Source organism: Plecotus auritus (assembly GCF_963455305.1).
Source record: "Plecotus auritus genome assembly, chromosome: 6".
Lineage (NCBI taxonomy): Eukaryota > Metazoa > Chordata > Mammalia > Chiroptera > Vespertilionidae > Plecotus > Plecotus auritus.
In genome coordinates, this window is record NC_137773.1 from 153,158,594 (window position 1) to 153,172,223 (window position 13,630).

The 13,630-nt window shown below is 43.3% G+C and overlaps 1 protein-coding gene across 1 annotated transcript in view; it reads right to left on the reverse strand.

The window, feature by feature from the left end:
• The window catches only part of LOC308251860 (collagen alpha-4(VI) chain-like), a gene marked incomplete at both ends in the record, with an annotated part of 97,408 nt that overhangs the window by 66,036 nt on the left and 17,742 nt on the right, over window positions 1–13,630 (reverse strand). Inside the window, 3 exons of the mRNA XM_080675525.1 lie at window positions 942–1,267; window positions 8,403–8,957; window positions 9,315–9,860. Coding sequence (XP_080531651.1) covers window positions 942–1,267; window positions 8,403–8,957; window positions 9,315–9,860 — 1,427 coding nt within the window. The remainder of the gene's footprint in view (window positions 1–941; window positions 1,268–8,402; window positions 8,958–9,314; window positions 9,861–13,630) is intronic.

Genomic DNA, 13,630 nt, shown 5'->3' on the forward strand with positions numbered 1-13,630 from the left:
ACGTGTTGCCATTACTCACAGAAAATTTTAATTTTAAAAAGTAAATTATACTAGTTAAGAAATTCATTGGATGCATGACTGAAGGAAAACAATCAATGTTTGGGGGGTTTTCAATCCTCACCTGAGGATATTTTTTCCATTGATTTTTCAAAGAGGGTGAAAGGAAGAGGGGGAGGAGATAGAGAAAGAGAAACATCAATGTGAGAGAGACACATCGATTGGTTGCCTCCCACACACACCCCAACTGGGCCCAAGACAAACTGCAACCCAGGTACCTGCCCTTGACCAGGAATCAAACCCGAAACGCTTTGGTGCGGGGGCCAATGCTCTACCACTGAGCCACACCAGTCAGGGCAAATAAATGTAACTTTTAAAACTTGGGGATGTCATTTCTTTTTTTATTATTTAAATTCTTTATTGTTTAAAGTATTACATAAGTTTCCCTTTTCCCCCATTGGAGATGTCATTTCTTAATAAATGTCACATGAGATCTTGTAATCTCTGTGGACCTTTGTGCATGTAAAATTTTGGGCACTAAAAAGGGATGAGGTGGGCTGCACTAGAGAGCTCTCAGCTATCACTACAGACAGCTCCAGGTGCTGGCTGGAAAACGAATGGGCCCTATTCTACATGGCAATCAGTGACCATAAGGAGCTAATAGTCTTTGGAATGGGTCATTCCTTGAAGGAATCTGGATCACTAAACTGTGGCATTTTCCTTTCATCCCTGCTGGCATTATTCAACACAGAGCTCTTGGACTTCGTAAACATTTGTTGACTGAATGAAAGTACATTTCTTGTTGGTCTTTACTGGGTAGGACTATGGTTTTCCTCTATGTAGGATCTCCAGGGAAGAACCATTTATGTGGCCTCAGTCACAAAAGCCTTATCCTTCTGACCCTGCCTGATGGTTCCATAACATGAGTTCTCAGCATTTATTACCTTCACTTTAGCAAAAGAGAGGTGGATAGCATTATCTCCCAGGGACTGCAAAAAATCCACATCCATGCGGTTGCTCTTGGCAGCCTGATGAACCAAGAACTTCTGAATGATTTCGTCACTATACTTCTCAAAGCCTGAGTCGAAGGTAAGCTGGCCATTTGAGCCAGGAACCAAGTAGCGAAACATGGTGTTGGTCTGACTACAGCTGATGTTAGGAAGCAAGGCCAGCTGTTGCATCAGCTCTGGCAGTAACCCTTGAAGCTTCTTCTGATCTTGCCTTGTGGGAGTGGAGATATCAATTGCTACAGACAAATCTAGGTTGCATCCTTTGAAGATGGAGGAGAAAAAAATCAAATTAGTCACCTATAGTTGCATGACCAAGCCCAGATATCAACCAAAACTGTCCTGAAAAAAGAACCCCAGACTACCCATAGAAGTTAAATAATGGTTATTGTTTAATTTAGGGGATAGTTTGTTACACAGCAAAAGCTAACAGATACAACATATACTGTTTCGTACCGCTATGCCTCTGCAAATCCTATTCCTTCTACCTGAAATGTTCTTTCCCATCCCCTCAACCCCAGTCTGGTTAACTCATACATATCTTTCAAGTAGCAGTTTAATTAACCCCTTCCCTAAAGCTCTTTCTCACTCATGTCCCCAGCTCCTCAAGGTGAATTGTCAAATGCCTATGATTTACTTTAGTTGATCTTCTCCACCACTAAACAAGGATTCCTTGATAGTAGGACTATGTCATCTTACTTTCCCAGGACCTAATACACATAGATGCTCATTAAATATTTGACAAGTGAATGAAGAAGAAAATATAAATGAGCCTTGAGTCTCTTTCAGCATAAGCTATACTATTTCCTTTTCCCCCTGGAAGTTTTCTTCTTCATTCACCACCCATGCATAGACCTTGTTTCAGAGGAGCATCTTAGAAAAGATCAGGACTGACAATCTCTGGCAATTTTCCGTTACTTCTGCCTGAAAACCTTTAAGCCCTCCTGGAAGAGTGTAGCGAGAATGTGAAGGTCTATTGACCTTTCAGTCTATACCCACCCACTCACAGGTAAACAAGACCACGCACAAAATTTTATGGAAGAGATAAAAGCCGATGGTCGCAGATGTATCTGGAATAGAATCTGAATAAATTACTTAAAATGTAACTTATTGGCCATAAGAAGGCCCACTATTATTAATTACTTCTGGACAACAAACATAACTTGGGACTGTCCAGGGCAAACCAGGACATGTGGACATTTTCTCCTTAGACCAGCACACATTGGAGTATTTGGCTCAGAATCAATGAAAACAAAACTTCACATTTGGGGAAGGGAGGACACAATTATGAGGAAAATAAATATTGGATCCATCTAGTGAAAAGGGTTATAAACAGTGGCTTAAAGTTTCTCCGGGACCTGAGATCCAGGGGTGAGCCAGGAGTTTCCTATCACCTAAACACCATACTCCCAGCTAGCTAACCAAATACGTTTCTGGAGTTGCCAAGATAGAAAATGTCTTCCTCCTTTCCTTTCATATAAAACATCTTGGTTTTGTTTTTATTTATTTTTAATCCTCAGTAAGGGTATGTTTATTGATTTTAGAGAGAATGGAAGGGAAGGAGGAAGGAGAGAGGGAGAGATGGAGAGAGGGAGAGGGAGAGGGAGAGAGAGAGAGAGAGAGAGAGAGAGAGAGAGAGAGAGAGAGAGAGAGAAAGAAAGAAAGACACCAATATGAGAGAGAAACATCAGTCACTTGCCTCCCAAAGATGCCTCGACAGGGGATCGAACCCACAACCTAGGTATGTGCCCTGACCAGGAATCAAACCCACAATGCTGTATGGAACAACGTCCTAAACAACTGAACCACCTGGCCAGGGCTTGTTTTGATTTTTAAATCTCTAATTGAAATTCACCAAAAGGAGTTTCCACAGATGTGAATCCTATTTCTATATCAAATCTGATTTCCAAAAAAAAGGAAGTTCTTTTTTGTGGTATGGTATAATATTCCAATATTTCTAATTTACATTTCCTCCAGGGACATTTTCAGCTGGCTTGATTCTCTAATGCAAGGAGTATTTTCTTTCCCTGTTAATGGAGAGGGTATTAACCTTGCCAAATAACCTCTAAAGTCTTTATGATTCAGTGTTATGATTCTAGAATTCTAGAATTAATTAGATTCCAGCTATTATTAAAATATCTAGCTAATTTTATCAAAAAAGTCAAAAGACAAAGCTGAAGATAAATATAAATCCTAATTTACTGCATTGTACAAAATGAATTGAAAAGAGAAGATGGAATCCTATATCTATTTTCCTCTCCCAGATAATACCCAGGTGCACATAAACACAAAAATAGGACTTTAATTTCTGAAGAATCTGAACTGCTTAATGCAGGACACCCCATAATCCATGCTTACTTAAAACGTTACACATGCACTCTTTTCAATTGATTTCTGAGTTCACCAAGCATACTGCAAAGTAGTGATATTCTTTAGACAATAAAAACAAAAATATTAATTTAATACTCTAGAAAATTGGCTCCAGCTTTTGACATTAACTGTTGGGAAGTCAAATCCTGCCTCCATTATTTCCCATCTATTTCTTAACCTCTCTTGTTTTTCTCATGATGATTCTGGAAACTGGGTATGAGAACAATAACATATGTTTCACATAGGGTTGATGCAACAATATTGGACTTACAGGTTCCATTATATATTCTCCTATGTGATTCCATACTATACTTCACCATACTATACTATACATTATTATGCCATATGATTCCGTTAGATGACATTCTATGCTATTCTGTGTATACTACTATTGTTAGAGTAGGTAGCAAGATATTAATATAGGAGGGAAGCAAATGGAATTAAACATTATCTACACTAATAAAAGAGAAATATGCAAATTGACCATACCTCCACAACGCCAACCAGCCAATCAGGAGTATACACATTAATCCAACAAAGATGGTAGGTTAATTTGCATACATGGGCGGGGCAGGACGCCTGCTATGAGCGGGCGGGCGGGGGAGGGTAGGGGTGCAGGGAGCTACAGGAGCGAAGACTGAAGGCTCTGGCCTGAGCGAACACTGAAGACTCCAGCCGGAGCGAAGACTCAGGCTACAGCAAAGGCAGAAGGCAGAGGCCGGAGCGAAGGCCTGGGTCCTGGGTGCCAGAGGAAAACTGGTGCCAGCAGCCAGAGGAAGGAATGCCTATTCTTGCACAAATCTTCATGCAATGGGCCTCTAGTTAAGTATAATCAACTAGGAAGCATAAGCCTATTTAACCAGGAAGCTACAGCTTTACAGACTCCAGAGGATAGCAGCATTGCCCTGCCAAGGGGATTAACACCCCTCCCTTTCCCCATGCAGGGAGCAGCCTGCCCTCTGGTACCAGATTGTCTGATTGTTGCAGGGGGTAGGGGATGGGGGAAGAGCAGGGGGAGATAAGCACATGCACAAAAGAGGTCAATATGGCCCAGGGGGAGGTGCTTCTATGAGGCATGTGCAATAGGAGCTAAGATGGCGATCACCGAGGCCTGTCAGTCTAGCCTGGGAAAAGAATAGATTGGTTAGGAAGTGGACCCATCAGAAACCCATGAAAGCTTGGGAAATTGATTGGTTAGTTTGAAAGGAGCTCCTGATCCTTCCCAAACCCAAAATAATATAATCCTAGCTAACAAAGCCCTTTCTCTCTCTCTCTCTCTCTCTCTCTCTCTCTCTCTCTCTCTCTCTCTCTCTCTCTCCCTCCCCCCCTCCCTCTCCCTCTCCCTCCCTCCCTCCCTCCTTCCCTCCTTCCTCCCAATAACACACACTTGCCCTGTTTATTCAAGCATTGTCCCTGTAGCAATGGAGTGGGTCTACCAGCCACCTGGGCAAACCACACAGTCCATTGTTTTGGCCTCGATGAAGACAAGATTGGACTTTTTCCATAACGTGATGGAGGAGATGGGACACTGGAAACCCAGGGACTGCCTTCTATTTCCACCCGAATAAATCTTAACATGCCACAACCTCCTGTACGTGTGTCTGTGGAATACTTTCCTTGCAATGTCTGCCAGCAGCACTATCATGACCCTCATAATGACGTTTTAGTCAGTGACAGACCACATATATATCTGTGGTCCCAGAGGATTATAATGGAGCCGAAAATTCCTATTGCATAGTGATGTTGCAGCCATGATAAGGTCATGGTGCAATGTATTACTGTTTTGTGCTGGTCTCAGTCGATGGATAGTAATGCAATCGCTAGAAATCCCTGGGGGTACTCACCGGGGCCTCAATCATCTTCTCACAGACATCTCCTATTTCTAAACTAATTTTACAACTGAGCCAGCACTTTGGTTCTTATTACCCTTCAGCAAGCTGCCCTTCAGCAATAACTATTGGGAGACTTTAAAGAAAAGAAGAGTTTATTACTTAGAGGCCCTGGGATGTACAAGGCATGCCAGGGGGAACACAGCAAGATCACAGGTAGAGAGGGAGAAAGAGAGAGAATGCAGAAGTCTGGGGTTTTGCTTTTATTGTGGTCAAGGGTGAAGGAGGAGGGGCTACGGTTTTGCAGCTCACTCTTTATAGGTTAATTTATTTTTATTTTTTTAAATGTATTTATATTGATTTCAGAGAGGGAGAGAGAGGGAGAGAGAGATAGAAACATCAATGATGAGAGAGAATCATTAATTGGCTGCCTCCTGCATGCCCCACACTGGGGACCAAGCCCTGGAATCGAACCATAACCCCCTGGTTCATAGGTTGATGCTCAACCACTGAGCCAAGCCAGCCAGGTGGGATGTCAGTTTTTAAAAATAACTGTCCTACAAATTAAAGATGACACCACGCTTATAAGTTAATTTAAAACACAAGAGGGCAGCCTGGCCAGTGTTGCTCAGTCCCCAGTGTGGGGCATGCAGGCGGCAGCCAATCAATGAATCTCTCTCATCATTGATGTTTCTTTCTATCTCTCTCCCTCTCCCTTCCTCTCTGAAATCAATAAAAAATATATTTTAAAAAAAATAAGAGGGTGAATTTAAAGCACAAGAAAAGAAAAAAAACAAGTAGCTTAAATAGTCAGTTATAAAAGTCAACCGAGATCTCTAAAACAAAGTAGCTTCATTTGGGAGGTGGGGGAAATGGTTCTTTATCTAGAGAGGCAGGCAATGTGTTTATTCCAGATAGCCTTCTTTGAAGCAGATGCCTCTTTGAAATGGATGCCTTGGCATTGGAAGCTTAAATCAGGCACTTGCATTACAAAAAGAAAAGCCAACAGTCAGAGCTTATGCTCCAATTACTCACTTGTTTGTGGTGATACTGGTGTAAACAAACCTACTGTGCTACCAGTCCTATAAAAGCATAAAACCTACAATTAGTAAGTATAGTACCCACGGTAGTAAGATATATTATCTAGTATACTTGCACTCGATGATGTCCACAGAACCATGAAATCACCTAAGGATGCTTTTCTCAGAAGCTATCCTCGTTGTACAAGTTGGTAGTTACAAAATAGTCATGGAGATGGAAAGTACAGCATAGGGAATATAGTCAATAATCTTACCTAATAAAAGAGAAACATGCAAATTAACCATCACTCCGCTATGCCCACAGCCAATCAGAGTGAGTATGCAAATTAACCCAACAAAGATGGAAGTTAATTTGCGTATGTAGGCGAGGAGCGGCCGGGAGGGGCGGAACTCCTGCTATGAGGAGAAGGGGGGCAGTGGAGGGAGCTATAGGAGCGGTGCTCCGGACAGAAGCAAGGACTTGCTGGCTCCCACACGGGCTGGGAGCGGGGACATGCAGGCTCCCGGGCGGCTGGGAGTGAAGCCAGGGGAAGGAAGGCCTATTCTTACACGAATATCGTGCAACGGGCCTCTAGTGTTCTAATAACTATGCATGGTGTCAGATGGGTATGAGATTTATCAGGATGACCACTTAGTAAGTTATATAATGTCTAATCACTGGCATGTACACCTGAAACTAATATAATAATGTATGTCAACTATATTTGAAAAATATAAAATGATTTTTAAAAAAGGTATCCTCGTTAAGTGACACATGACTGTATATCATACTATATAATGCTCTTCTACATTATACTATGCTTCATTACGCCATACGATACTAGCCTCCTGCTCAAGGTATGATTTGAGAACCTGCAGGATCAGCATCACCTGGGAGCTTGTTAGTAATACAGAATCTCATCCAAAACTACTGAATCATAATCTGCATTTTAATAAGCTCTCCAGGTGATTCAAATGCATGTTCAAGTTTGAGAGGCCCTGTTATGCTCTACTCTACTACATATACCAAAAGGCAATACAGAACAGTATTTAGTACACGAACTCTAAACCACACTTCCTCAAGTTCAAATCTCAGCTTTGCCATTTACTTGGGCCAAATAACCTGATTTTTCTGTGTCTTGGTTTCCTCATCTGTAAAAATAAGTATCTATTCAACAGCATTATGTGAAAATTTCATGTTTTAATATATGGAAGCCCTTGGAACAGCGGCTGGCACAAAAATAAAGCACCATCTAAAGGTTAGCTATCCTGATTATAATGTGGTTTGCTGTGGACTCTCACTCCCTATGGGAAGGAGGTACAGTCACCCATGAAGACATTCTCTGGGTCAGTCACCCACTGAAAGCCAAGTCTTGAGATAAGATCAGAAGGACAGACTCAGACTGTTGGGAAGAAGAACCCTGTCTCTGGACCTTGCTGTTTTGATAAAAGCTTGAGGAGATAAAATGGGATTGAGAATGACCTCAACCCCATGGAAGCAGATTAGCAACAAAGTAGAGAGACCACTGTACAGAACCACATAGAAAAGAGTGTGTTCTATTTCATGTGAACTACTATCTAACCCAGTGGTCGGCAAACTCATTAGTCAACAGAGACAAATATCAACAGTACAACGATTGAAATTTCTTTTGAGAGCCAAATTTTTTAAACTTAAACTTCTTCTAACGCCACTTCTTCAAAATAGATTTGCCCAGGCCGTGGTATTTTGTGGAAGAGCCACATTCACGGGGCCAAAGAGCCGCATGTGGCTCGTGAGCCGCAGTTTGCCGACCACTGATCTAACCAATAGAATTCTCTGCTTCTACTTCCCTTTCTATATGCCCAAATCTTCAGTAAGTTGTGTGTGTGTGTTCCAGTCCAGTGACATCTATCTACAAGGAAAAAGGGGAAGAGGTGTGAGGACTTTCTAGAGAGACAGTTCTGAGAAAGTGCAGGCCTTTGGAGACCAGAGCGCAGACAGCCAGGGAATGATTTAAAAAATCCCCAGGGGAAGGTGAAACACAGCGTTAGGAGTTTGGTCCACTTGTCCTCCCCACAGGCTGATCTTCCCTCCCTCCTCCAGCTGGAAGGATCAGTTTTTACTTTATTAAGAGAGCCAACAGGGTCCCTGACACCTATGATGGGCTCATAGATCAAATAACAAACCCTCTGTCACTCACCTTCTGGAATGCAGACCTTATAAAAAATTTCCTTCTCCAGATTCTGCAGGGACTCAAAATTTTCTTCATGGTACACTTTGCCAGGGTCATTAGTCATCTCCAAAAGCTGAGAGCGTCTGGCTTCCCCGACTCCAATGGCAAAAATAATTATGTTTTTGTCCCTGAGGGCCTTGGCTGGTATGGCTACATTGTCCTGGGAGACCCCATCGGTGATCACAATCAAATACTGATGAACACCGGGTCTCCCTCCACTTGAGCTGTCAAAAAAAATCAGCGTGAAATTTAAGGCTTCCCCAGTGCGGGTGCCGTCGTTCATCTGCTGAACATTTGAGATGGCTCTGTCAATGTCCACCTTCGAGGAGTATTGGTTGAGCCTGAATTCTTCTTGGGGGGTTGAGCTGAACTGCAAAAGACCGATCTGAATTTCATCAGCACCAATATTAGATAGATTTACCATCTTCTTCATGAATCCCTTCATCTTTTCAAAGTCTTTTGGGGAGATGGATTCTGAACCATCTATCAGAAAGATAATGTCAGCTTTCTTATTCTTACAGGCTGCAGGGGGAAAGGAGCAAAACAGAACATTCACTCAGAGACTGAAACCAATTAATTACAAGTCCTCAGAGACAGTCTGCAGTGGCATCTGTACAACATGAACATATTTTTAAAGGGGGTAGAAGAGGAAGTCAATTAAATAAATTTTCTATGATCTAGCACAGACCAGTATTAAAATAGACACAGCTGTATAATAAAGATATAAAATTTGACCGGCTTGGTTCATTCTAGGTCATGGTCACTCTGTGTCCAATACTCATTTATGGGCCAGTGAATCCACACTTCAGGAATGAAGCCTATTCACATAGACTAGACACGTATATTTAGAGAGAGAGAGACTAAAGAAAAAAGTCTTACTCTCTGAGGAGCAGATGTCTTGTACCACTTCTTGTTGGATGGCCTTCAGTGAATCAAACTCATGCACAAAAAACATCTTGTCTTTCGCGATCTCCTCAAGCTCAGTGGTGTTAGCGTCTCGGACCCCAATCGCATAAATGATGACTTTGTCTCTCCTCAATGCCTCTGCTGCCTCAGCCACTGGGTCCGCAGACTGACCGTCTGTGATGACTATGAGATACCAAGGCACGTCGCGGCGAGCCGTGTCTGCAAAGACCTGAGCCATGATACTCAAGGCCTGACCTGTCATGGTGCCGCCTCCCCTCTGCTGGATGCCATCGATGGCTGCCTTCAGTCTGGCCACACTGGGATACTGGCTGAGGATAAACTGACTGTTAATTCCATCTGAGTACTGAAAGACTCCAAACTGTACTCTGTCGGGCCCGATATGGAACATCTTTATCACTTCATTCATGAACACCTTCATTTCAAGAAAATCATCTGGTTTGATGCTGCCAGACCCATCGATAAGGAAGTAAATATCTGCCTTCTGGATGTGCACACAGCCTAGGCAAGAAGAAGCAGCAGCAACCATTAGAACAGGGGTGAGAAGAGAAACCAAGATGGCGGCATAGGTAAGCACCTAAACTGCTGCCTCGCACAACAATTTCAAAACTACAACTAAAAGACAGAACGGACACCATCCAGAACCACAGAAAAGCTGGCTGAGTGGAAATTCTACAACTAGAAGGAAAGAGAAAAGCTCACAGAGAATTGGAGGTACAGCAAAGGGTCTTTGTGCGTGCAGAGAGGAAGGGCGGCTGAGAGCCTGGCTAACTTTCTCTGGCGGGAGGGGGAAGGAAGCCCCCGACTACACTGAACCCCAGTTCCGACTGCACTGAACCCCAGTTCCGGGCAAAACCCCGTGGACCCAGGCTCATACAGGGGGAGTCTGGACTGTCAGGTAGAGAGAAAGGCACCCGGAGACTCGGAGACCTGGGGGAGACCCAGGGGAGCCCCGGCGGGCAGGGGTCTGGAGGCACACACACCAGTGTGCACAAAGACTGCGGAGGTTGCCACAGGCTTTCCCTAGCAGAAGGGAGTCGGAAGCTCCTGACTGCACTGAACCCCAGTTCTGACTGCACTGAACCCCAGTTCCAGGCGAGCCCCTGGGGACCCACACTCTTACGGGGGGAAATCTGGACTCTTGGGAGGAGGCTCGGGAGCCGGGGAAGGCAGAGGTCTGGAGGCGCGCACACCAGTGCGCACAAAGACTGCGGAGGTTGCCACAGGCTTTCCCTAGTGGAAGGGAGTCGGAAGCTCCTGACTGCACTGAAACCCAGTTTTGACTGCACTGAACCCCAGTTCCAGGCAAGCCCCTGGGGACCCACACTCTTGTGGGGGGAATCTGGACTCCCGGGTGGAGACTCGGGAGCCGGGGAAGGTAGAGGTCTGGAGGTGCCCGCGTGCAAGGGCAAGGCTGATGGGAAGCCAAGACTGTCTGCTCCGCCCTGAGACTCCACCCCATCCAAGCTGAGCACAGAGGCTTTTGCAATTTGGCAAGTCTAATATTATAAGGCTGTCTCCAGCACCGAACTTCTCCCAGTGTAGACACAGCTGATCCTCACAGCCAACTGGCCTGGAGGTCAGTTCCTCCCAGTGATACCAACAACAATCAAGACTTAACTACAACAAGGCTGAGCACACAGTCCACAAAGGGATGCACCAAGAGTGTCCACCTCAGGTTAACTGGGGAGGCCGACACACTGGGCCATATAGAAAACCTAGCACACAAAGCTACCCTACCAACTCAGGGAAGCAGTGAAAATGCTGCGACAAAGAAACAGATCACAAATGAAAGAAATGGAGGAAAACAAACGACTGGATATAGAATTCAAAAATACAGTTATAAGGTTTTTCAAGAATATCCTAGAAAAGGCCGATAAATTTAGCAAGACCCTCGAGGATATGAAAAAGGACCAACTAGAAATTAAACATACACTGACTGAAATAAAAAATATTATACAGAGACCCAACAACAGACTAGAGGAACACAAGAATCAAGTCAAAGAATTGAAATACAAAGAAGTAAAAAACACTCAACCGAAAAAGCAAAAAGAAAAAAAAATCCAAAAAGTTGAAGATAGTGTAAGAAGCCTCTGGGACAACTTCAAGCATACCAACATCAGAATTATGGGGGTGCCAGAAGAAGAGAGAGAGCAAGATACTGAAAACCTATTTGAAGAAATAATGACTGAAAACTTCCCCCACCTGGTGAAAGAAATAGACTTACAAGTCCAGGAAGTGCACAGAACCCCAAACAAAAAAAATCCAAAGAGGACCACACCAAGACACATCATAATTAAAATGCCAAGAGCAAAAGACAAAGAGAGAATATTAAAAGCAGCAAGAGAAAAACAGTTAATTACCTACAAGGGAGCACCTATATGATTGTCAGCTGATTTCTCAACAGAAACTATGCAGGCCAGACAGGAGTGGCAAGAAATTTTCAAAGTGATGAATAGCAAGAACCTACAACCAAGATTACTCTACCCAGCAAAGCTATCATTCACAATTGAAGGGCAGATAAAGAGCTTCACAGATAAGAAAAAGCTAAAGGAGTTCATCACCAGCAAACCAGTATTATATGAAATGCTGAAAGGTATTCTTAAAGAAGAGGAAGAAGAAAAAAGTAAAAATAAAAATTATAAACAACGAATACATATCTATCAACAAGTGAACCTAAAAATCAAGTGAATTAAAAACCTGAGGAACAGAATAATCTGGTGAATATAATAGAATCAGGGGCATAGAAAGGGAGTGGACTGATAATTCTCAGGGGGGAAATGGGAATGGGGGGTTCAGGAAGAGACTGGACAAAAATCATACACCTATGGATGAGGACAGTGCGGGGGAGGTAAGGGCAGAAGGTGGGGTGGGAACTGGGTGGAGGGGAGCTATGGGGGGGGGGGTGGAAAGGAGAAACAATTGTAATAATCTGAATAAAGATTTATTTAAATAAATAAATAAATAAATAAAATAAAAAATAAAAGAACAGGGGTGAGATGGCATGTCATCCCCAGCAGAACTGAGCCCCAGCTGCCTACAGCTGTAACCTGCTCACTAGCTCAGCCGGGATTGGCTACCTCCCCTTCCTCTCTCTCATCTCCACTCCCCTATTAGTGTGCCTCCAGGATAAGCCACTTGCAACCAGGACCTTTTCCCAGAGTCCGTTTCTGGTGAACCCCACTTGAGCATGAAGTAAACATTACTTGACATTTCTCAAATGGGGAAGTTGAGAACAGGCTAAAAGTAAAATATCAGAGCATATTTGAAGCTGTGAATTGTCTCCGTTATTCAATATTCTTGCTTCCCATGCAAATTACACTTTTTAAATATATAGATACTTTCTGGAATTTAATGTAATGTAATTACTTTAAAGGAATTTAAAACTTTCTGGTTTAGATCCTGTCTCCACCACTTACTATCAGGTTTACCACTTTGCATGTCAATTCCCTGTCCAATCTGTCAAACAAGAATCTTAACACCTACTTGGTGAGTTTATTGTGAGGATTAAATAAGATTATGGAAACATAGCTGAGTATTAAAAAGTCATGGTTAAGATCACCCAGGGTTTTATTTCTGTCACCTAGCAGATGCCTCATAAAGAATGAGATGTAACTTTCTCCTCACTCCTTTCAATAAGGGTGACCCAGCTTTGTGTTATTAATGTCTGGATTCCCTTGACCCAGGGAAGAATCCATAGCCTTTCGATGTTTTCTGGCTGAAAGGGAAGTGGTCTGAGGCAGGAGTTGGGTTCCGTTGCTCATGCCTTCATTTGGGAGGACTCTGGTCCAGCCAATATGAGACATACTTATACTTTTTTAAAAAAATTATTACTGCCAAAACCGGTTTGGCTCAGTGGATAGAGCGTCAGCCTGCGGACTGAAAGGTCCCGGGTTCAATTCCGGTCAAGGGCATGTAACTTGGTTGCGGGCACATCCCCAGTAGGAGGTGTGCAAGAGGCAGCTGATCGATGTTTCTCTCTCATCGATGTTTCTGACTATCTATCCTTCTTCCTTCCTCTCTGTAAAAAAATCAATAAAATATATTTTTAAAAAATTATTACTTATCTGAATGAACTTCAAATTTAACGGGGCATCCCTACCCTAGAGGGGCAGGCATTGGAAGGGGGCGTGTCTTAGAAGGGTGTGGAGAGGAGGGATCTGCCCCTACCATGTTTGTCAAATGCTTGGAGAATGAAGAGAAAATTATGAAAAAAGAATGCAGACACTTGGACCCTGCTGGAACCCAGCACCCACTGGTGACGGATAGAT